The 26422-nt window shown below is 41.8% G+C and overlaps 1 protein-coding gene across 1 annotated transcript in view; it reads left to right on the top strand.

Moving 5' to 3' along the window:
- Nucleotides 1-26422, top strand: part of LOC115193952 (serine/threonine-protein kinase 32C) — a 150643-nt gene that overhangs the window by 46779 nt on the left and 77442 nt on the right. The window contains exon 2 of the mRNA XM_029753110.1: nucleotides 235-290. Coding sequence (XP_029608970.1) covers nucleotides 235-290 — 56 coding nt within the window. The remainder of the gene's footprint in view (nucleotides 1-234; nucleotides 291-26422) is intronic.

The raw sequence follows: 26422 nt of genomic DNA, 5'->3' as shown, positions 1-26422 counted from the left end.
CCTTTTAGGATCTCATAGTCTATAGAAATGGAGCTTATTGTCTGTAGATGTTTCTGTAGTAATAACCTGTAATAGCCTTTTCCCTGTTACTGTACCGCTGACCCAAGTATTTCCTTAAACTGCTGTCAAAATGTTTGATGCTACTACTGTATGACGCCAACAAAGCAACTTATCACCATCTGTTTGCCTGTCCGATCTGTGTCACTGACAGATTTGTTTTCTTTGTTTTCCCAGTAACCTTTGACCACTTCCAGATTCTCCGGGCCATTGGGAAGGGAAGCTTCGGAAAGGTAATGTAGCCGGCGCTCTGACTCCCACTGCTCTCTATGTGCTCTGTGTGTGCGAATGTGTGTGCGTATGCGCTTTCAGTGCCAACAGAAATTGTATTTGAATTCCATTATTTTGAATTTGTATTAGGATATTGAATCTTTTTTTCATTTGTAATGCACAAATGTAATAATTTTATTCATGAATTGAACTTGTATTTTATGATTTGAAACTGAATTGAATGAATATTGCATTCAGTTTTAAAATTCTATTTCAATGTAATTGAATATTCAAATCAAGTTAAATATTTATATATTCAGTTTCAATATGGTAGATGGGGTCATAATTGTCTGTGTATCAAGTTGACAAACTATCATTTCAAGTTTATCAAAGTTTCATATACTCAACTTCTCAGATGCATTCAGATTCAGTTTTTAAATGCAGTTCTCTAAATTCAGATTCAAAACCAGAGGCACCATCCTAGTACTTTGCCAGCCAGGAAAGGTGGACAGATAAAATCAAACGCTCTCTGTGGTAAACAGTAGCTTCTGGCAGTTTCTGAAACAAGTGTGGCATGTTGAATTTATTTTCTTCTGTTGAATTTGGCTCTAGCATTTGAACCGTTTCGGCTATAAACTATTATGACCCCATTCCTGAAAGCTAAGAGGATCTGAAACATGGACATGCCTTCTGTTTCCCTGAGGGAACAAAGTGTCGTCCTTTACATAAACTTCCTGAACTCTTCGCCACAGGCATAAGCTGAGTGGGCTAACACAATCTTGTGACGTGCAGGAGACCTGGTTCGAACCCAGTCAGTCACAAGAGCAAGATTAAATAGGGAGTGGAAAGGCTAGCCTTAGAAGGGCTAGTCCCGTGTGGCTCAGTTGGTAGAGCATGGTGTTTGCATGGTGTTTGCAACGCCAGGGTTGTGGGTTCGATTCCCACGGGGGACCAGTACGGAGAAAATGTTTTATGAAATGTATGCATTCACTACTATAAGTCGCTCTGGATAAGAGTGTCTGCTAAATGACTAAAATGTAAAATGTCTATGACAGGGCTATTCAACTATATTCTTATGGAGGCCAAATTAGTTTCTGTGACACTCCCTTCTAACGTGTCCTACGTAGCCTGTGATAATTATAGAGGGGAACAGAAGGCACAACCATGTTCCAGAGCATCTTAGCTTTCAGGAATGGGGTCATAAAAGGTTATAGCCAAAATGATGCAAACGCTAGAGTCAAATTCATAGGAAGAAAATGTATTCAGCATGCCACAGTAGCTTTGTTTCCATTTATCTATCTATCTTTTTTTGTCAATATTTACAAAGTTTTGCATAAACAATAGATGTGACAGTTGCCTGCTAGGGTGCGTTTCCATTTAAATCTCTTGTGTCGATGAAAACAGCTGGATGTAATGATTTAACTAGTGTCAAATAAATGTATAGTGGTTGAAGTGTTTCCATTACCCATTTAGGCAAATTGCGCATGAATAAATAGGCGTTAGCCTGTTTGCCCTCCCACCTATCTGTTTCATGTCTCAGGTAGACCGCGAAAGCCAGGATGGATAGAATGCAACAATTGACTAATATTCGCCATATTGTAATAATTGTCATGCGCCAACATATTTCCACGGTCCGTGCCATGGTGAAACTTGGATAGTGAAACTTTCCAGCCAACCAGAAAAGCAAGGCGAAGCAATTCAGGCATTCTTGAAAGTCAGGACAATCCTTGTTCTGCAAAGAAACATTTTATAGTTGGAAAATTTTTATTTTGCAAGACAGAGGCATTTAGAATGAATTGTGAGTGGAACTTTATAGTTACACGGTAACGTCACATGTCCTAGGTGCCTTCAAAATGATTAGACAATCATCATTTATTTCAGAAGCACCCCTGACGAATGGATACAAATGTTGTTGATCTTTAGATCATTTCTCCAATATCTCTATTTCCATTACACGTCTCCCAATTTTTTGGGGCACAATTTGCTTTTGTCAAACAAACCTGGATCAATGGAAAAGTGCCTACTGGCTTCAGAAACCGCCAGAACATACTGTTTGCCACAGAGAGCTTTCGATTCTATCTGTTCTCCTCTACTTTTCCTGGCTGGCAAAGTACCAGGATGTTGTCTCTGGCTTTTGAATCTGAATTTAAATAAATGCATTTTAATATTGAATCTGAATGCATCTGAGAAGTTGAATATCTGAAACTTTGATAAACGTGAAATTATAGTTTGTAAACTTGATACACGGACAATGAATGCAATATCTACCATATTGAAACTGAATATGTACATATTTAATGTGAAGATTAAATTGAAATATAATTTTAAAACTGAATGCAGTATTCATTAAATACAAATTCAATGATTCAATTGGTGCATTACAAGTAAAAAAAATGCATTCAAATTCAATATCCCAATACAAATGCAAAAGTATGGCATTCAAATGACTCTGGGTAATTCTGTGGCACTAATTACCCCTCACACTCATTATTCTCATCAAGGAAGCAGAGAAGGTCTGGTGAATTGGGCCTAAAGTAATTACATTTTAATTCTGATTAATCTTAAACGTAGCGGCTAATTAATTTAACTGTAGCTGCATTTTGTTTCTTTAAATTTAATCTTGTGTCAGCTGAGATGTAAGTAGATTTAACCCTCTGTCTTAAATCTAATTACAGATAGGCAAAATAGCTCAGATCGTCATTTTGCTTAATGCTTATCTTGTGTAATGAAATGCCAATAGGGAAGTTGTATGCGTGCGTGTGTGCACGTGCGTGTGTGCTCATTTTGAAACTTAATACCACAACTCTTTAAATCCTCTGGAATATCTTGACTAATATATGTTCATTATACTTCCAGTCTATGCAAACCTTTTTGCAATCTTTCCTCTTTGCTCTTTTAAAAATCGGATCTTTGGCAAATAAGTGTCTCTTTTACACAGCAAGTCAGCCCCAGCTGCAGAATACATTACCATCTGAATTTATGTTAATTTTACTTATTGCTTCTTTCCCTCAAGCTGCTGTCACTTCCCTTATCATGTTAGAGGGAGTATCTGCAGTAAGGCATGAAATCCACAGCATCCAGCCAGGGCTTTAAAGGCTGAGCCATTAGACTCATCTGGCCTTAGACTAGTATCCAAAAAGGTATTACAGAAAGAGACACAGACGTTCACTGGACATGAAAACCCAGAGGGAAAGGGAGGGCATCCCTGATAGTTCTCTCACGCACGTGCAGACACACAGGCACACACACATGCATGTACAACACACACTTTTACAAGCATTTAACACATACAGTGCCGTCGGAAAGTATTCAAACCCCTTGACATTTTGTTACGTTACAGCCTTATTCTAAAATGGCTTAAAAAATCCTTAGCAGTCTACACACAATACTCCATAATGACAAAGCAAAAACAGGTTTTTAGATGTATTTTTTTTCAAATGCATTAAAAATAAAAAAGTGATACCATCTTTACATAAGTATTCAGACCCTTTGTTATGAGACTCGAAATTGAGCACAGGTGCATCCTGTTTCCATTGATCATCCTTGATGTTTCTACAACTTTATTGGTAAATTCAATTGATTGGACATGATTTGGAAAGGCACACACCGTTGAAGGAATGATCCGTAGAGCTTCGAGACAGGATTGTGTCAAGGCACAGATCTGGGGAAGGGTACCAAAAACTTTCTGCAGCATTGAAGGTCCCCAAGAACACAGTGGCCTCCATCATTCTTAAATGGAAGATGTTTGGAAACACCGAGACTCTTCCTAGAGCTGGCAGCCTGGCGAAACTGAGCAATCCGGGAAGAAGGGTCTTGGTCAGCGAGGTGACTAAGACCCCGATGGTCACTCTGACAGAGCTCCAGAGTTCCTCTGTGGAGATGGGAGAACCTTCCAGAAGAACAACCATCTCTGTAGCACTCCACCAATCAGACCTTTATGGTAGAGTGACCAGACAGAAGCCACTCCTCAGTAAAAGCCACATGATAGCCCACTTGGAGTTTGCCAAAAGGCACCTAAAGACGCTCAGACCATGATAAACATGATTCTCTGGACTGATGAAACCAAGATTGAACTCTTTTTGCCTGAATGCCAAGTGTCACGTCTAGAAGAAACCTGGCACCATTCCTATGGTGAAGTGTGGTGGCAGCATCATGCTGTGGGGATGTTGTTCAGAGACTGGAAGACTAGTCAGGATCGAGGCAAAGCTGAACGGAGCAAAGTACAGAGAGATCCTTGATGAAAACATGCTCCGGAGCGCTCAGGACCTCAGACTGGGGTGAAGGTTCACCTTCCAACAGGACGTCGAACCTAAGCACACAGCCAAGACAACGCAGGAGTGGCTTCGGAACAAGTCTCTGAATGTCCTTGAGTGTCCCAGCCAGAGTCCAGACTTGAACCCGATCGAACATCTCTGGAGAGACCTGAAAATAGCTGTGCAGCAACGCTCCCCATTCAACCTGGCAGAGCTTGAGAGGTTCTGCAGAGAAGAATGCAAATACAGGTGTGCCAAGCTTTTAGCATCATACCCACTAAGACTCGAGGCAGTAATCGCTTCCAAAGGTGCTTCAAGAAAGTACTGAGTAAAGGGTCTGAGTACTTTCTGAAGGCACTGTAGATGTGACCAAGAAATTGGCCTTCAGGTAACCTTGCTTGTAAACTCTATACCGTGTCTTGTAAATTGGACTAGCCTTCAAAAACCTGGTTGCCTACTGCCAGGAGGCTGACACTTGTGACAATATTCCCAATCACTAATTTAAAAAATAAATGCTTTATTGACCACAAAATCAACATTTTGCAATGGCCATCAGTCTCCGGACTTGAACCCCATTGAAAACCTGTGGTTTGAATTGAAGAGGGCAGTCCATTAGAGCAGACAATGATATCAAGGATCTGGAAAGATTCTGTATGGAGGAATGGTCTAAGATCCCTTCCAACTTGTTCTCCAATCTCATAAAACATTTGAGAAAAAGGCTTAGTGTCGTTTTCCTCGCAAGGGGAGGGTACTAGAGTTCTGAAAACAGGGGTGCCAATCATTTTGACCCGTATCTTTTTAGATATCCGTTATTACTTGTTAAACAAAATATTGTTTTCTGAGCAATTGTATTAGTATAAAATAATATTATTTCCCAATTCTTTTTAGCATATAATATAGCTCAGTATTTGTATTACTTATTTTATAAAATAATTTTTTTGCTCATCTTTATCAATGGTGTCAATAATTATGGACCTGACTGTATTTGAACCCAGGTCTGCTCTGTAGTAAACTTTGCTGTTTAGTAGTTTACCCATAAACCATCATTCCTGTACATGTTGTGTTTGACAGCCATTTGTCATTGATCCTCTTTCACCTGACACCTCATGTCTCTGCATATGCCATGTTTTGAGCGTGTGTGGCTGTGTATCTATATATCTGTGTGTGTGTGTGTGTGTGTGTGTGTGTGTGTGTGTGTGTGTGTGTGTGTGTGTGTGTGTGTGTGTGTGTGTGTGTGTGTGTGTGTGTGCGCGCTGTATTCTCTGTATTCTCATTGCTTGGAATGCAGGCTCAATTGTAAACACTTCCTTGTAGCTCAAGGTCTAAGTATAGGTATGTGATGGTTGTGCCAAAGGGAGGGTGGAGCTGATAGATAGCAACACAACTGCAGGTTTATCATGATGTCTACTGACAGACAGACAGATATAGCTCACTGACTCCGACTTACAGATAAAGTTTTAAGGAGGCCATCATGTCTATATGTAGCGGTGTGATGTAGCTGCACTTGGTATGTATGCTGTTAAAGAGCAGCATGGTCTTCCTACCAATAGGGGACTGTCACACAGGAGCCTGTGCTGACTGTTTGTTTCTATGTGTGTTTGTGCTTCACGAGGTGTTTGTGTTTAGCAGCATACATAGGTCATTGCCTCTGTGTTAATACAAAAATGTCTCTGCCGTTTTTGTGTATTTGTGTTAGCCAGGCATGCGTGGGGAGCCTTCTTTTCCTATTTGGGGGGGGTGTGAGTCGGGCGGTGCTGGGAGCGGGAGCTTGCCTGCGGGAAATTAAAAGAGGCTCTCAGTGGGAGAGCTGTTTGGAGCTGCGGACCCCTGCTGAGACCACCTCTCCACCGGCTTTCTAAAAGACCTCAGGTGCTGATACAGGTTCTTGTGCCTGTCCACTCCGGCTGTCTTCTCCACACGCACACACAGTGTGTGTGTTTATTTTCCCCGGTTGCGATGGAGACTGACATCCTCCTCCTTGGGCAAGGGGGAATAGCCCACATACAGGCCATGGATGAATTGCCTCTCCCCCTATATAATATAAAATAACTTGAGACTTGACGTGGAGTTGGAGCCTCAAGACTCGGGACTCGACTTTCACTTGAGACTGACTTTGTTACGTTTTGTCACTCATTTTGTGGCACAGAGTCTCCGTGGTTTACTCCACATTCAGCCAGAGACAGATGCCACAGCATCGCACATGCAAAAAAAAACATGCATCGATTGGCTATGGAAACGCACTCAGCCCTCTGATTGAACCAGCAAACTGTCAATCAACACAGGTCGGGTGAGCTAGCAAACAGATTGCTGATTTTCTGTACAGCTATAGGATCGGGTGCAGTGCAAACGTCAAATTGTAGGGAGAGAGGATTGCCATAAATAAATATGCAGCTCCAAAAATGGTTTGGTAATCAAGAATATGAACTGTTTACTTTGCAAGCTCGCCAATAATGGGGCATCAAGCAACAATTACTAGCATAGGCCTACTGGTCTTTTGGTATGTCAAGATTGCTTGAAATGTATAATTTACTTATGAAGCTTTCATTTAGAATTTGTTGTTAAAATATATTATTACATAATCACAATGTGTTGGAGACAAAATAATGAAAAGGGTTGTCAGGTAGCATTTGTAGTTGAACTAGTGTTGTCACGATACCAGAATTCTTACTTTGATACCGATACCAGGTTTAGTATCATGATACTTGATACCACCACGATACTCCATACCAAAACTATACCAAAACGATAGCAAGGCAAACAAAGAAGGCATATTAGTTAAAGTCACAGAATGGCACTTGATCCAGCCAGATGGTTTGAGTTCAATATCATTATATTTTAAAAAAATAAAAGAAAATGTACATTTTTCAGTTACTGCCATGTATGCATTAAATAATAAATTATACAATCATAAAATACATTTGACTTTGGTAAAAACAATCTAACTACACACAACACAATGGTAATCATGTATTTTAATGGTACATCTCTGATGATAAACTGGGTAAATCAAGATGTAGCCTAGGCCTATCCACAATACAGGTCAATGCATATTCAATAGGAGTGTGTGCATGCATTGCGTTATTAAGCTTGTTTTGGCTGATGTCAGGGGCTACAGATGGAAAAACAATCTGTTTACCTTCCGTTTGGGACTTGTTTTATTGTATTGATCAACAACATTTGCATAGAAGGAATCTCTTCTTTTATAAAATACCTAATGACATCATTCACACACAGTGAGAGAGACTGGAGGTACATCAACTAATGTAACAGGTGAGAGACGTGAGGTCAGGGAGACAAAGTGAAGGAGTAACGTTTGTGGCAATGACTGTAGCTATGGTTTTTGGTGTCAGTCAGCTTTGAAATCAGCATATTTTGCGTTATGGTTTGCATATTATAACAAACAAAGTACTAGTGTAGTGAATTGATGTAATCATCAGCTGTTAGCTAGCAAGGAAAGTTAGCCTACAAAGATGGAAGCAAGCTACCAATACATTCAATCTTGCATTGTAAAGTGTTATAGCCTGTAATGGACAATGTTTTGTTTCTGCATGCTGCGTTGCATTATTCAAGTGTGTTCTGTGCTGCATGAGTGGGGAGTTAATATGATGCAGCCCAGACTCCCAGTGAGTGCAGTAATTCCTCAGGACAGGCTAGAGCTACTGTAGCAATGAGTAAGTGGAGCAGGCGTGGAGCAGGCATGGTGCAGGCACGGTGTGCTCTCGCTATAAGGTGACATCGGCTGCGTCGCCGATAGACACTCTCTCAATCAGTAGAAAACATGAGACACGTATGACAGAAGTACCGAAAGTAACAAAAATTCTAATACCGAAATGTTTTTCATGTTCTAGTATCTAAAAAGTACAGAAGTTTCGGTCTACTGCGCAACACTAAGTTGAACAAGTCATTGCATGTATAGTTATTTTTTTTAAACTTGTGACTCAACTTGCTCTTAGATTGCATGACTTGGACTTGACTCGAGACTCAGACCTTGTTACTTGAGACTTGCTTGTGACTCGAATAATAGTGAGTTGATCCCACCTCTGGTGATCGCTGATGACAGATCTTTGTGAGCGGATCTATAGTCAGGCAGAACAGCACGTTATGGCTGCATCCAAAATGGCACCGTATTCCCTGTACAGAGCACTACTTTTGAGTAGACTATTTTTGATCAAAACTAGTGCACTATATAGGTTAATGTGACCCATTTCAGATGCAGTCTCTGATACATGCTAAAAGGAAATGATCCTGCTTATAGAGACTGACTGGAAAGGCTTCCACTGGTTGATTATGAAGGCTTGTCTCATACAGATAGATGTAGGATCTTAATTTGATTACCCTGTTTGCAGGAGAACTTTCCTGCAATGCAGGACATTTAAAACTCGTGGTGTATTTGGGGGTTTATAAATGCTTCTGAAGTTTTTAACTTCCACTTTGAAATTTCAGACTTGATTTTCCATTATGAAAAATGTATCAACAACGTCAATTCATTCTAATCCACATCATTTATATTTCCTGTTTGTGCAAGATTATTTTCCTGCTGTAGCAAACTAGCTCAAATTAAGATATTACTGTACATCTGTACCGCAGGTGCTCAGACTGCAGATTGCCTGGGATTGCAGTGTGGAGCCATGGAAAGATGGGCACAGTAACAGTTTGGCCTTAGGCAACCTATTAGCCCAAAAATACTCCTTCTCTGCTCCTTCTCTGCTCACCTGGAGTACAAAGTACAGCTGCACATAGGCAATCAAAGCACACAGGTTTTAGCATTTCGCTTTGAGTGCATTTTTCTATATTCACCATCCTGCTTCCAGCGTTTGTTTTATCGTCCTTTGTTTCCTCACAGTCAAAGACCATCTCAGTGCAGGTCAGTATCCAACAGTGGCGGCTCATAATAATGTCCAGAAGGGAGTAGATGGAATGGCATCAAACACCTGGAAACCGTGTTTGATGTATTTGATACCATTCCACTGATACCCCTCCAGTCATTACCACGAGCCAGTTCTCCCCAATTAAGGTGCCACCAACCTCCTGTTGTATCCAAACTTGCTTGCAGCTCTTTAGTCGACTACTGCCCATTTCTCTGTTCTCACCTGTGCTTTTCCTCTCTCACTGTTAGAAATCTACTATTCCAGTATTGTAAGGAACTGTTTGAATGACTAAATAGAAATAAGTCATATGATCTTTTTTCAACTAATTCCAAATATCCCAGCTAAAGCGTGCATCAGTTGTGTGAGACAAAATGTATCATTTATGCAGGCAGGATGTTGTGGGGACCTCCATACAACCACAGGACAGTGTGAAGTAACTAGTTAGATGACAAAGCTCTTTCATCCTTCCCCAGCACTAGGACGGCGATAGTTCCTGTAAAGCTCTACTATCTCACTTTGAGGCCAAGCTCAAACAGTCAAATGGAGGCCAGTCTCTCTCTGTTGTTATTAATGACAACGGCAGCCTTAATAGCGCGTCGTGTAGCTCTGAAAATGGCTACCCGATGGGTAAACACTTGAATTTCCTCCTGCCTGTCACTAATGATATAAGGGAAGACGGCGGCAAGGGGAATGAATTAAATGAAGGGGATTATTTCTTCTTCTCTGTGGCTGACAAGTCCATCAGAGCCTGAAAACACATTTGTCTTGCTCATCGCTGCCTCTCAACAAAACAGACAGCTATAGCCCACTTTGTCTGATTTTGTGTGTGTGGGTCTTGACGTATATTATTCTATGCTTGCATCACTCTGTTTCAATCATTGTAGTCTGTTTGCATACAGTATGTCAAGCACTAGACTATTATGCTGACGGAACCAAACGTCTCCCTCTCACACAACACCTAGCCTGAAACCCCAATCTGAGATGTTGACAGATATGAGCACTTTCCCCAGAAAAAGGAACACATAGTTCAATAGTAAGTTTGGTTGCTATGAGGAAATTCTTCTTTTTCATCTCTTAAGACAGGTGCCTGATGCTGTTCACGTTGTTCATGTTTTCCCATGTGTCCTAAAAAAAAGTCATGTGGCACTTAACTGACCTAGAAAAATAAATCCTGTGCTCCCTGACTACACTAAATTGAATAGCAAACCCTTTTTCCTTCACCGCGCCAAGGGCTCCCTGGAGTTCCGGGCTGTGACAACAATTGATAGGGCTTCTAACTATAGCAGAACCAAGGGGATAAGGGTTCTTTAAAAGGTAAACATCCCGAGCCAACCTTGGAGATCCACTTTTCATTACCACACTTTGAAGCCAAGCACGACATGAAAGAGCTTTTTTTTTTTTAAAGGATTACTTCAGCTAATAAGCATTTAATAAGTGCATGTGCTGGTAGCTGCTAACATGGTAATGAGCCAGAAGGGGCTGGGAGAAATGAATTCAGGAGGCTGAGGAATGGGATTGGTAGCCGGGTACACGCTGAGACCCATATCAGTCATTCTAAGTCAAATTAAAGAAAATAACAATTTTAGAACAACAAATATTACTGCCTCAGCTGTGCAATTCACCTGCCTCAAAGACCGTAAGCCTAAGCCCTTTAGCAGCAGAAAATGCCTGCTTTTCAGGTAGCGTATTGCCTGGCATCCAAGACCCAGGTACATTCATGTTATTTAAGGGATTGTTATGATTTCATATCAGATTATATGTGTGGTGGTAAGGTGTTTGTTAGATAAGGGCCGAAGTGGTTCTGCCTCGTTTCCCATGTTGACCAGTTTGGAGGCTTATCCATTTGGAGCCGTCTATCGACTTTTCCTCTCTTTTCTTCTTTGAGCGACCTCATAAATGTGTCAGTACAAAGCTCTATTATGGGATATAAACTATTCATTGGTCCATAAAACAGGTATTTCAAGGGCTGGTCATCTTAAAATGTTGTTGATTGTAAAAACTGAGGCGCAGTGTGCTTCTGTAACAGACTGGAATCCTTTATTTTTTGGGGTCGTGGGCTCCAATAGTTGTTAATGTCAAAAAATGTCAATCAATGAAAAAATCTGTCTACAGTAAGTTAGTAATGCAGAGAGGGGTAAACTGACACCTATGGCTTATGTGGGTTTTTGATATTTTGAATACATCAGAAACACGTTCTGAGTTTTCTTTTGATACACAGTACAGGATAGGCCTACTATTCTGAAAACCAGTTATTTTGTTTAAATGCCTGGTTTGGGCATGATTAATCATTTTTGGTTTGTATTAAGTAGTTATTCATGCCAATAGGCTGTATCAAATCTTTGCCTGCCTTTTTCAGTGACAGGCTCTACTTCGTTGTCGGATAAACCCCTTATTATTAATTTTGCGGCGTACGCTTGGCACCGTCTCCCGTCTGTAGCAGATTCCCTTTGAATTGTCAGTCATATGCTGTATCCGTCACCTTTTCAGGTCCAATTAAGAATTTATACTCCATTAGAACTGCAGAGAGAGAGCCTGACAGGGAGAGAGTGAGTCAGAGGGATGGAGTGTGGAATTGGGGTAGATAATGGAGGAGACGATTACGCTAGCAACAACTAGCGAATGCTTTGGGATTACGTAAGTGAATGCTCCCAATCACAATCCTGACAAGCAGACAATCGTTATTTTGTATTTGCTGGTGAGAATCTCCTCATTAAGCATAGGCCTACTCAAAGCTCAAAGGCAAGGGTGCCAAACTCATTTTGCCCCGGGGGGCACATTCGGTCTTCAATGTGGTCCGGAGAGCCACATTGAACATTTTATATATTTCCTCTGTGTGAAAATTAGCCCAAAATTGTCCTCTATCCATACTTTGAGGGAATTTTTGATGCTCCATGATAGTCTAGTTTTCATTTCAGTGATTATTAATGTGCTGAACACTGTCAAGAAACTGTGTGAATGTAGTGCCATTATCATTTCTATACAGTTTAGATTTCATGTTGTGGGGTTGCTTTGCTGCAGGAGGGACTGGAGCACTTCACAAAATAGATGGCATCATGAGGGAGGAAAGTGATGTGGATATATTGAAGCAACATCTCAAGACATCAGTCAGGAAGTTAAAGCTTGGTCACGAATGGGTCTTCCAAATGGACACTGACCCCAAGCATACTTCCAAAGTTGTAATACCTAAAACACAAGGCCAAATCTACACTGTAGTTGCTTACCAAGAAGACAGTGATTGTTCCTGAGTGACCGAGTTACAGTTTTGACTTGAATCTGCTTGAAAATATATGGCAAGACCCATTTGACCCAGAAAGACTTACAGCTGTAATCAATGCCAAAGATGATTCTAACATGTATTGACTTAGGGGTGTGAAACTTATGTACATTTGATATGTATGTTTCATTTTCAATACATTTGCAAAGATTTCTAAAAACATGTGTGTGATGAGGTCGAAGGAATTGTCCGTGGAGCTCCAAGACAGGATTGTGTCGAGGCACAGATCTGGGGAAGGCTACCAAAGCATTTCTGCAGCATTGAAGGTCCCCAAGAGCATGTCTTATATTTGAGAAATGAACATTAAATCCTCTGGCAAATGTTCTGGTGGACATTCCTACAGCCAGCATGCCAATTGCACCCTCCTTCAAAACTTGAGACATCTGTGGCATTGTGTTGTGTGACAAAACTGTACATTTTAGAGTGGCCTTTGGTCACTATTGATCACGCTATTGAATCAGCTTCTTGATATGCCACACCTGTCAGGTGGTTGGATTGTCTTGGCAAAGGAGAAATGCTCACTAACAGGGATGTTAACAAATTTGTGCTCTGCAACATTTCTGTGATTTTTTTTTATTTTTTATTTCAGCCTATGAAACATGGGACCAACACTACTTCTTGCGTTTATATTTTTGTTCAGTATATTATCTGCTTTCTGGTCGCTGAACACTGATTGTGTGAAGAGAAAAAAAGTTACAACCTTCCCAGTGATTGAGTGTTTCTTTGAGGTGTGGATCTCTTTTAGGGCCAGTGTTTTTTTCATCTTTAGTCTCCATGCTTCCTAGCATCCTCCTTTCCTTTGACTCTTTCCACATCAATCAGCTGCTGCACACTCCCTACTCCCCAAGACTTTGCAGTGAGGAAATCAATATCAAACCTTACCAATGGATGGGCAGGCCCTCCCTTTAAAGGCCTCTTTAGGGGAAAGATAAGAAGGTGTGCTGTGCAGCTGGTGGTCAGAGATGACAACCGTTCAGCCAACGTTGTCACTACATCATGTGCCTCACTTCCAGGCAATGCTGGCCACGGCGCCTCTCCTACCACCGAAACTGTGGAATCTGGAAGCAGGCAACACAGTCTGTTCCTGCGATTATGCCAGTTCATCCTCCGGGTTGGGCCCAAAGTAAATACTCCCAGTTTCCAAAAGGGTTGACCTTTTACTGTGCAGATTTTTTCACTCTGAAATTAGCCTAAATAGCAGGTGTTCATAATTAATATTTAACAATGAAATATAGCCAGCGGGACCATAATTCTTTGGACTGCACCACCCATTAGCGTTTTAGAGATGGCCCTTTTTTGCTCACTTTGTTGTCTATTACTGTGAGAAAGGCTCATACCAAGAAGCCATCGCCCTGACTGTCAGTGCTACAGTCCTAATTTGGGACCACCACCATGCTAATCTATCTGTCCTTGCCCATCTCCAATGATTTGAATCTTAAAGTATAGTATAAAGACCTTTTTAACAACTTTTTTAGGTGGAGCGGAAGTGAACCCTGGAATCCCAAAGAATTTCCGGTTGCGATTGTTAACAGCTGCTAGCTAAGCTAACATAGTCTACTTGTTTTCTCAAGGTTAAAATTTTCATTTTTAACCATAGTATTCGCGGGTGGGATGGTCCTTAAGTCCTGAGAAAGTTTTTAGCTAGATTTCCCAAAGAAGCATCGCAGCGGGCTACGTTGCCTGCATGTATAGTAACATTAGCAGCAGCAGGAGGTGGCAGCGCCAGGATGATGTGTGCACATGGGTAAGTTGTTTATCAAGTTAACCATCTATTCTAGCTACATATTAACAAGATAGACAGCCATCCAATATTCGTTTTTTTATGACAAACGTTAGCTTGATCTGCTAAAAACAACAAGTTAACCATCTAGCTAGTAGCTCATCTAACGAGCTAATGTACAGACTTCCAGTCCCAAAGAGAGAACTATTAAAATACAAAAACTCAATTACATGAAATATCAAATGTTATATCACTTGATAATAATGAAGCAAGTTCTGGTATAATTTCTATCTTTCCTAATCTCAGATACAGAGACATGCTAAACCCTGAAAGCTGCTAAACCCTGTTTGTGGATGAAGGTCCCAAAAAAAGTCCCAAGTCCTGGAGATACTGAAGAGTATATGGCCAATGGGTTATGAAGGGTATATGGCCAATGGGTTATACAGTGCCTTCGGAAAGTATTCAGACCCCTTTTTCCACATGTATTTACATTACAGCCTTATTCTAAAATTGATTTTTTTTAAATCCTCAGCAATCTACACACAATACCCCATAATGACAAAGCAAAAACAGGATTTTTGAAATGTTTGACATTTTATTAAAAATTAAAAACAGAAATACCTTATTTACGTAAGTATTCAGAACCTTTGCTAAGAGAATCGAAATTGAGCTCAGGTGCATCCTGTTTCCATTGATCATCCTTGATGTTTCTACAGCTTGATTGGAGTCCACCTGTGGTAAATTCAATTGATTGGACATGATTTGGAAAGGCACACACCAGTCTATATAAGGTTGATAGTGCATGTCAGAGCAAAAACCAAGCCATGAGGACAAAGGAATTGTCCGTAGAGCTCCAAGACAGGATTGTGTTGAGGCACACATCTGGGGAAGGGTACAAAAACATGTCTGCAGCATTGAAGGTCCCAAAGAACACAGAGCTCTAGAGTTCCTCTGCAGCACTCCACCAATCAGACCTTTATGGTAGAGTGGTCAGACGGAAGCCGCCACTCAGTAAAAGGCACATGACAGCCTACTTGGAGTTTACCAAAAGGCACCTAAAGACTCTCAAACCATGAGAAACAAGATTCTCTGCTCTGATGAAAGCAAGATTAAACTCTTTAGCCTGAATAGCAAGCCTCACTTCCAGAGGAAAACTGACACCATCCCCACTGTGAGGCATGGGGGTGGCAGCATCATGCTGTTGGGATGTTTTTCAGCGGCAGGGCCTGGGAGACTAATCAGTATTGAGGAAAAGATGAATGGAGCAAAGTACAGAGAGATCCTTGATAACTTGCTCTAGAGTGCTCAGGACCTCAGACTGAGGTGAAGGTTCACCTTCCAACAGGACAACAACCCTAAGAACACCGCCAAGACAAAGCAGGAGGGGCTTTGGGACAAGTCTCTGAATGTCCTCTGAGTGGCCCAGCCAGAGCTTGGACTTAAGAGAGACCTGAACATTGCTATGCAGCAATGTTCCCAATCCAACCTGGCAAAGCTTGAGAGGATCTGCAGAGAAGAATGGGAGAAACCCCCCAAATACAGGTGTGCCAAGCTTGGAGTGTCATACCCAAGAAGTATCGATGCTGTAATCGCTCCCAAAAGTGCTTCAAAAATGTACTGAGTAAAGGGTCTGAATACTTATGTAAATGTGATATTTTTTTTAATTAGTAAAAATGATGGTGAATTCTGTGTAGATTGTTGAGTGGGGAAAAACAATTTAATCAGTTTTAGAATATGGCTGTAACGTAACGTGGAAAAAGTTAAGGGGTCTGAATACTTTCCGAAGGCACTGTATATGCTACTGGTTTACTGTTAGACTTGGTTGTAGGACTACAAAAATTATGTTAAGTAACAATGGATAGAACTAGAACATGATTGGCGAACCTTGCTCCTAGAGATCTAGCTAATGGGTGTGCAGGTTTCTGTTCCAGCCCAGCTCTGACATACTGCTTATTATTTGTATTAGACACTTCATTTAACTATTCAATCATCTTTTGTTTTGGAGTAAGATGCTGGAGCATCTAACTGGTTTTAGAAGTGGGGGGGGCACAATGACTTTATATATACAGTACCAGTCAAAAGTTTAGACACCTACTCATTCCAGGGTTTTTCTTCATTTTTACTATTTTCTACATTGTAGAATAATAGTGAAAACATCAAAACTATGAAATAACACATATGGAATCAAAATATATTTTATATTTGAGATTCTTCAAAGTAGCCACCCTTTGCTTTGATGACAGCTTTGCACACTCTTGTTATTCTCTCAACCAGCTTCATGAGGTAGTCACCTGGAATGCATTTCAATTAACAGGTGCACCTTGTTCAAAGTTAATTTGCGGAATTTCTTTCCTTTTTAATACGTTTGAGCCAATCAGTTGTGTCGTGACAAGGTAGGGGTGGTATACAGAAGATAGCCCTATTTGGTAAAAGACCAAGTCCATATTTTGGCACACATTCCAATGATAAAACTGGGAGGGACAAAAATGCAATTTCAGAATGTAGTTGCGCTCCTGGTAAGATGAAAGTCTAAACCCACTAACTGTTTACATAGGCGCTCTTTGTATGATATGAGATAAAGTGTTGGTTGTTAAAATGACGTATAGTGTATTTTGTTGGTCATTGAACATTCCCTGTTAGTATGTTTTATTTGGTTGTCACTCATTTTGTCTGATGATATTGCACAGATTTGCAGCTGCAGCTGATGTCCTTGATCATTGATGTGGGTGTAACAATTCCTGTATGTCTGACCTAGGATGCAACCCCTGTTTAGGGCTCTGGCGCTCATTCAATTTTGTCAGCCGGCTATTGTCTTGCATTAGGTCTAAAGAAACATGATATGAAGAAAATGTATTTCAGATGAACAGAATATGAGTAGGCCTATTACTGTATGTTGTCTGGCTATGTGGCATGCCATAGGCTGTAGTCTTGTTCATGAACAGACAAGTGTAATTATTTATATTCTTTTATAGTAAGAAGAATATCATTGAATTCAGCTGAATAAAATATAAATAATATTTTTCCCATTCCAGAGCGAGTGCACATATGAAGGCAAAGTTGAGCGTAAAAGTTTCATTTGAAACCAGTCCTATAGGCTATGCTAGTAATAGTTATTTGGCAACTTTATTTGTTAATGATACAAACCTCAGAATGTCTTACAAATCAAAACCATACTGTATATTGGCTGCATGATGCGACTATAGTCTATTGATGATGTCGCAAAAAAAGCTTGCGCTCTATTCCTTGCCTCAGCCTGCACACACTGTTCTCTCATCAAGTGATCATATTATCACCCATCAGACTATTCTCAATTCAATACTACTGCTCCAACAGAGCAGTAGTATTGAACAATACACACAATCTAAAAGTACAAAAAAATGGAATTAAGAGATATATAAATATTAGGATGAGCAATGTCGGAGTGGCATTGACTGGAATACAGTATATACAGATGAAATGAGTAGAACAGTATGTTAACATTATAAAAGTGACCAGTGATTCCATGTCTTTGTACATAGGGCAGCAGCCTATAAGGTACAGGGTTGAGTGGCCAGGTGGTAGCCGGCTAGTGATGGCTATTTAACAGTCTAATGGCCTTGAGATGGAAGCTGTTTTTCAGTCTCCCGGTCCCAGCTTTGATGCACCTGTACTGACCTCACCTACTTGATGATAAGGGGGGTGAACAGGCCATGGCTAGTGTGGTTGATGTCTTTGATGATCTTTTTGGCCATCCTGTGACATCGGGTGCTTTAGGTGTCCTGGAAGGCAGGTAGTTTGCCCCCGGTGATGCATTGGGCAGATCGCACCACCCTCTGGAGAGCCCTGCGGTTGTAGGCGGGGCAGTTGCCGTACCAGGCGGTGATACAGCCCGACAGGATGCGCTCAATGGTGCATCTGTAAATGCTGGCGATCGTGCGCATGTTGATTTTTAACCTTTTATTTAACTAGGCAAGTCAGTTAAGAACAAATTATTATTTACAATGACGGCCTACGATTAGGACACGCAGGTTGAAATATCAAAACTAACTCTGAACCAATGATATTACTTTGGGGGCGGGACGATGTTGACAGAGCCTTTTCTCGCCTGCATTTTTCAGTGACCCTGTTGAAATGTATTCTGATTTCACTGCGATTGAGGAGTGGTAACATGGGTAAGTACATGATTGCATATTGTACAATAGTGATATTATTGCCAGGACATGAGTATATTTTAATAAATGCAAATTATAGTTTTACACATCTAGGCACTTTCCTCTCACAGACTCCCATATGCCTATAGTATACATGATGACAGGCTGAGTACTATAATTAGCCAGTCTCTTTGACCTTAAAACCAAACAACTCTGGTATGAGATATAAACTAATATTATACTCACCCAAATAAGTACAAAAAATAAACAATACTTTATATGCTTTTCTAAACAGCATGGATTAACAGACACCACCTGCTAAAACAGAAGGTGGTCACCCTTGTATTATTGAGGCGCAGACAGGGAAGGAGGATGTTATGGGTGCATCCCATAAATGTTCTGAGAAGGGAGCATGGGCAATATTACCACCTTGTCCAGGAGCTGCTCTTGGACCCTGCCCGACATCACCGATACTTCCGGATGAGTGCAGAAGAGATGGAGACTCTTCTGTCTGTTGGCCCAGACCACACCAAGCAGACGGCCAACTACAGGACCACAATAGAGCCTAAGCAAAGACTAGCTGTCACTCTAAGATTAGTTATTGGGAAAGGTTGTATTGTGTAAGCAGGTGCGTGGAGAAAAGCAGTATACTTTTGTGTAAAGAAACTCCAGCACACTGGTGATCATGATGCTCCACAGATGTAGGCCTGTGTTTCATTACATTAAGGGAGCAGCAAGATCACCAGGTGCTATAGTGTATTTTCATTATACTCAAGGTAAGTAAGACGCAGTGTTCCAATTACAGCAAAAAACAATTTGCTGCGGTCCACCTCATCCATGCGGAATACTTGCGGGCGGTGGTGGTGGCAGTGGTGTTGCCTACTGGTCATCCCAGTTATGTGTTGGAGACCTAGATCCTGGTGAGTAGGAGTATTGATGCCTGGGCTGGCTTAACATCATAGGCAGCAGTCCAGCTCTTCCATGTGGAGCATCAAAGAGCCATTGTGGTGGTGGAGGTGGTAGCAGAGGTGTTGCATGCTGGTCATCCCAGTTTACAATCAATGATAGTAGTTCCACTTTCAGGTGTCCCTTGGTTCTTCCTATTTTCTTCAGCTCTGGCACAAGGCTGTGCACAATGACTCATCCTCCATGTTAGCAGCAGAAGGGATTGACTTCCTGACAAATGCAAGCAGCTCTTCATCCACATTTTGATGGTTGGACCTTCTGTTTCCTAATTCTTGGCTGCCAGTCTTGAGCCGTGTCCTTTAGTGGTTGGCCTTGACTGTTGTACAGGCATCTGAAGCACAGGGTCATGGCTTGGGGACATGTCAACCTCAGTGTCATCGGGCTCCACAGGTTGTGGCTGAGGCGAATCAGCATTTTCAAGGCATTTTCAATCAGCATTTCAGCATTTTCAAGGCTGAGGTTGCCTCTTGAGCTGAAAAAAGGTCAACATATAAATGAAAAGTTAAACGTGTTTTAAGTAAACTTTAAGTAAACTTCAGCTCAGGCTCAATTAAACATATTTCTCAAATCTTGGCCACAAAGTCTAACACTGCTGGTTTTCATCATTGCTCTGTAATAAGAGACTGATTCATAATCTATAGACCGATATAGTCACTAATTCAAATGTAATAAATCAAATTTTATTTGTCACATAAGCCAAATACAACAGGTGTAGACCTTACCGCTTACTTACAAGCCCTTAACCAACAATGCAGTTCAATAAATAAGTTAAGAAAATATTGCCTAAATAAACTTTTTAGTAACACAAGAAAATGACATAACAATAACGAGGCTATATACAGGGGGTAGCGGTATTGAATCAATGTGCGGGGGTACAGGTTAGTTGAGGTAATTTGTAAAGGGACTATGCATGGTCAATGTAAATAGTATGGGTGGCATTCGATTAATTGTTCAGCAGTCTTATGGCTTGGAGGCAGAAGTTGTTAAGGAACCTTTTGGTCCTAGACTTGGCGCTCCGTTACCGCTTGCTGTGCGGTAGCAGAGAGAACAGTCTATGACTAGGGTGACTGCAAGACCTTGAGGTTCAGAATTCAGTGCAATCAATTCAAATGTATATTATAACTTACCTTCTTTGCTGGACGGTATCAAGAATGATAATATTTTGATGTATTTCCATTCTTTCTGATTGGTTCCCCCAGAACCGTAGGTGCCTTAAAAAAAGTGTCATGGAGGGACTTCCATTTGGTTTTGCACAATTCAACATCTGTGAAAAGTAAAATAGAATTGATTGTTAACCTCTCTGGGCCAGTGGGACGTTAGCACTCTAGTCAACAGCCAGTGGAATCGCGTGGCGGGAAATACAAATACCTCAAAAATGCTATAACTTCAATTTCTCAAACATATGACTATGTTACACCATTTGAAAGATAAGACTCTCGTTAATCCAACCATGTTGTCCGATTTCAAAAAGGCTTTACAGCGAAAGCAAAACATTACATTATGTCAGGAGAGTACCCTGCCAAAAATAATCACACAGCCATTTTCAAAGCAAGCATATATGGCACAAAAACCAAAATCACAGCTAAATGCAGCACTAACCTTTGATGATCTTCATCAGATGACGCTCCTAGGACATTATGTTATACAATACATGCATGTTTTGTTCAATCAAGTTCATATTTATATCAAAAAACAGCTTTTTACATTAGCATGTGATGTTCAGAACTAGCATACCGACCGAAAACTTCCGGTGAATTTACTAAATTACTCATGATAAACGTTGACAAAATACATAACAATTATTTTAAGAATTATAGATACAGAACTCCTTTATGCAAACGCTATGTCAGATTTTTTTTTTTAAATAGCTTTTCGGCGAAAGCACATTTTGCAATATTCTGAGTACATAGCTCAGCCATCACGGCTAGCTAATTTGACACCCACCAAGTTTGGGACAACCTAAACTCAGAATTACTATTAGAAAAATTGTATTACCTTTGCTGTTCTTCGTCAGAATGCACTCCCAGGACTTCTACTTCAACAACAACATGTTGTTTTGGTTCCAAATAATCCATAGTTATATCCAAATACCTCCGTTTTGTTCGTGCGTTCAGGTCACTATCCGAAGGGTGACGCGCGAGCGCATTTCGTGACAAAAAAATTCGAAATATTCCATTACCGTACTTAGAAGCATGTCAAACGCTGTTTAAAATCAATTTTTATACAATTTCTCTCGTAAAATAGCGATAATATTCCAACCGGGCAACGTTGTATTCATTCAAAGAGTGAAATAAAAAAATGACGAAGTCTCGTGACCGCGCATCTCCAGTGTCACTGTCCCCAGGCAGGCCACTTACAAACTCTGCTCCTATACTTTGCCCAGAGACAGGAGACACGTCATTCAGCTTTCTGAGGGCTTTAGAGAGCCAATGGAAGCCTTAGAAAGTGTCACGTAACAGCACAGATGCTCTAATTTCGATAGCGATGCAACAGAAGGACTACAAATTGTCAGACAGGCCACTTCCTGCATGGAATCTTCTCAGGTTTTTGCCTGCCATATGAGTTGTGTTATACTCACAGACACCATTTAAACAGTTTTAGAAACTTTAGAGTTTTCTATCCAAATCTACTAATTATATGCATATTCTCATTTCTGGGCAAGAGTAGTAACCAGTTTAAATTGTGTACGTTTTTTATCCGGCCGTGAAAATACTGCCCCCTAGCCCCAACAGGTTTTAACTAAAAACAGAACATTTATTTTGTCATTCCAGGTACTTTCCATCTGGATACTCTATTTGCAGCCTGGCCTTCACCTATTGTCTTGGATTCGAGACAGTGTTGCAGTGCATTATGGAGACCTGTGATGACATGGGTCGCCAGCATCCTTCTCTCTATCTGCCACGACCCACTGAGGAAACGTAGAGACAAACCCCTCGAGTTTAATAAAAAATGGGACTTACCCAATTGTTTGGGATCGGTTAATGGAAAACATATTATGATCACCAAACCAGCAAACTCAGGGAGACGTTTTTTATTATAAAGGAACCTTCTCTGTGGTGCTACTCGCCCTTGTGGATGACAAATACTGCTTCACGGCTATTCCGGTGGGGGATTTTGGGAGAAACAGTGATGACGGATGTCTATGCCAACTCCCCACTTGAAGGGCAATGGTGTCAAAAAACCCTGCAGGTGCCCCAAGATGCCTTTCTGCCTGGGGGTGAAGATTTGGGAAAGATACCATACACAATGCTGGGGGACGCTGCCTTCCCACTAAAGCCCTCCCTGATGAGGCCATAGGCCGGGCACAACATCAGCTACGAGAAATACATCTTTAACTATCGTCTCTGTCGAGCTTAAATGACAGTGGAGAAGGCATTCGGGATCCTTGCGTCCAGATGGAGGATCCTGTACAAGAAAATCAACCTCCTGCCAAGCAAGGTTTATCCCCTAGTGGTTGCAATTTGCATCCCCATAACTTCCTCACAAAGCCTTGTGATCTGGAGATGTGGCTACAGCAGAGGGGGCCAGGGGTGAGGCAATGCATGAAAAGCATAGCCATCCAGGCCAACAGAGCAGATCAGGAAGCAGTTTCTGTCAGGCAAAAGTTTACAAAGTATTTCACCTCTATGGCAGGCAGAATTTACTTCCAGGAAAGAATGGTTGTATCTAGGCCTACTTCGATGCACTGTGTGTGTGTGTGTGTGGTTAAAAACCCTTCTACCTGATTTGTCAACATGGGACAGTAAGTTCTTTGACAACATCTTCATTTGTTTTGTGTATTCATTCTACACTTTGCAACTATTTGTCACGATCACTGTCTTCAAACTCCCTATCATAAATAAGCCAAGGCGCAGCGTGCATGTAATTCCACATCCTTTAATCGAAGTGAAACCTTACACAAACAAACAGGTAAACAGAATCAGAATGTGACGCAACCGTGGCGCACACAAACACTCACAGAAATAAATAATTACCCACCAACACAGGTGGGAAAACGGCTACCTAAGTATGATCCCCAATCAGAGACAACGATAAACAGCTGCCTCTGATTGGGAACCATACTAGGCCAACAAAGAAATAGAATCATAGATATGCCCACCCAAGTCACACCCTGACCTAACCAAATAGAGAATAAAAAAGGCTCTCTAAGGTCAGGACGTGACAGTACCCCCCAAAGGTGCGGACTCTGGCCGCAAACCTGAACCTATAGGGGAGGGTCCGGGTGGGCATCTCCTCTCGGTGGAGACTCCGGTGTAGGACGCAGACCCCGCTCCACTTGAGGCTTCCCCCACTTCCGTGGAACCGGACCACGGATCGTCGCCGGAGGCTCCGGACTGCCGACCGACGCATGCCATGGATCGTCGCCGGAGGCTCCGTGCCATGGATCGTCGCCGAAGGCTCCGTGCCATGGATCGTCGCCGGAGGCTCCGTGCCATGGATCGTCGCCACAGGCTTCGGGCCATGGATCATCACCGGAGGCTTTGTGCGTGGAGCCGGCACAGGATATACTGGACCGTGGAGACGCACCGGAGGTCTGGAGCACAGAGCTGGCACAACCCGTTCTGGCTGGATGCTCACCCTAGCCCGGCAACTGCGGGGCGCTGGCACAGGACGCACTGGGCTGTGAAGGCGCACCGGAGGCACAGTGCGCAGAGCCGGCGCAGGATATCCTGGGCCGAATAGAAGCACCGGAGACCAGGAGCGCTGAGCCGGCACAATCCGTCCTGGCTGAATGCCCACTCTAGCACGGCAAATGCGGGGAGCTGGCACAGAGCGCACCGGGCTGTGGATGCGTACCGGAGACACAGTACGTGTAACCGCAAAGCATGGTGCCTGCACGGTCACACGCTCCTTACAGCGAGTGCGGGAGTTGGCTTTGGTCTGAAACCTCGGTCCACCAACCACCCTGCTCTGCCAACCACCCCGGCTGCCTCTCGTGCTTGCGTCGTGGTTGATTCTCCCCGGTCCAGCTTGTCTTCCCAGTTGGAGCACGCTGCTTGGTCTTTTTGTGGTGGGTAATTCTGTCACGATCACTGTCTTCAAACTCCCTATCATAAATAAGCCAAGGCGCAGCGTGCATGTAATTCCACATCCTTTAATCGAAGTGAACCTTTACACAAACAAACGTAAACAGAATCAGAACGTGACGCAACTGTGGCTCACAGAAATAAATAATTACCCACCAACACAGGTGGGAAAACGGCTGCCTAAGTATGATCCCCAATCAGAGACAACGATAAACAGCTGCCTCTGATTGGGAACCATACTAGGCCAACAAAGAAATAGAAACATAGATATGCCCACCCAAGTCACACCATGACCTAACCAAATAGAGAATAAAAAAGGCTCTCTAAGGTCAGGGCGTGACACTATTGTACAATTTCACCATTATTTCAACAATGAACAAAAAAACATGAACATTTTGAAAAATGGAAATGCTAGTAATTTTGCACCAAATTTTCTCACATGACTGTTGGCATCGGAAGATTTCTGTATTCAAAAAAAAAAAAAGCATAGAGCACACATGCCATTCACATTCAGCTAGCTGGTTTGTTTTATACTGGAGAATGAACATAGGGTTGTTATACCTTTACCTGAAATGCGCATGGTCTTTGCAATCTCTCTCCAGACCGCATATTTTTTAGTTGGATCCTTGTAGTATTTTTGAAGACGTGCGAGGATACTGTCATTAACACAAAAACTGTCAGAGTATTTCCCCAACAACAAGCCCTGGGTGTCTAAGGACTTGAAAATATGCCTCAATGAAAGGAAGATTAAGAAAATTAATTCAGGTCAAAAATATGGAAAGGGAAAAAAAGAACTTCAAGGTGTTCGGTTCTGATTCTCAGAAACTCTACGGACACTATATGAAAGCTTAACCACGTTTATTCTTCCCAGAAGGTCAGTATAGCTGCATTCAGACAAAGACATGTTCACACAAACACTGATATTTAACCCTTTCTCCTAGGCTGAGTCTCCTCCTACACATCTGTAAAAACATTGTATCTTTACTGCTCAGCAGGACACTAAGTGATACGGGACAAACTTTTCTTTCTCCCTTAACGTGACCTGACCTGACCTCGACCCCCTTCATCCATGGCTATTCCATGGCACTCTCCCCTTATCAATGCCTGCCACGTGATCGCTTTCCCTGCACTCATCACCTTACAAGCTTAATTGCACAAACTATATACCTTACTCCTACAGATAACCATTAACTTCTGGTGTAGACCCTCTAACCCTAAGCACTCAATATTTCAATAGAATCCCTGATATAATGTAAACGTTATACATTACCCTCTCTCCCTCAGTGACATAAGTATATTTCATATTCTCAGAACCCAACAAAGGATAATGTGAAGCAGAGGTTATGTACAGGCAATCCAAGACAAGCATGGGAAGGGCTTAATCCAATGATGGGAAGAGAAAGGAAAAGAGAGAACAGTAATATGGCAGACTGTTCATCCTTTGTAAACGACCTATACTGTTTTTATGGAAGATTTGATACTATGGATTTTAAAGAGGCATGTAAACAAATATGTGAGAGTATCCCTACATGTTCTCCTGTCCAGATAACAGAGAATGAGGTGGCCTCATGCTTGTTAAACATTAAGCCACACAAAGCACTGGGCCCACACGGACTACGGGGCAAAGTACTGAAGGTCTGCGCTGACCAGCTCAAGGGAGTTCTCACGCGACTGTTTCAACTGTTGCTGAGCCACCTGTACAGTGCCAAAATCCTGGAAGGTGTCCACCATTGTCCCGGTGCCTAAGAAGCCAGGGGCCAAATCACCAAATGACTTTCGACCTGTGGCCCTCCTTTTGGCCAAATGCATAGAAAGGGTTGTTAGTAAGCACCTTACCCTTTACATAGCAGATCAACTGGATCCGTTACAGTTTGCCTATAAGGCAAAGGAGGAGGACTGAGGATGCTACCCTGACCT

The sequence above is a fragment of the Salmo trutta genome, chromosome 5 (genome assembly GCF_901001165.1).
Source record: "Salmo trutta chromosome 5, fSalTru1.1, whole genome shotgun sequence".
Classification (NCBI taxonomy): domain Eukaryota; kingdom Metazoa; phylum Chordata; class Actinopteri; order Salmoniformes; family Salmonidae; genus Salmo; species Salmo trutta.
The sequence above is the reverse complement of the archived record's forward strand: the minus strand, read 5'-3'. Positions and strand labels throughout refer to the sequence as shown.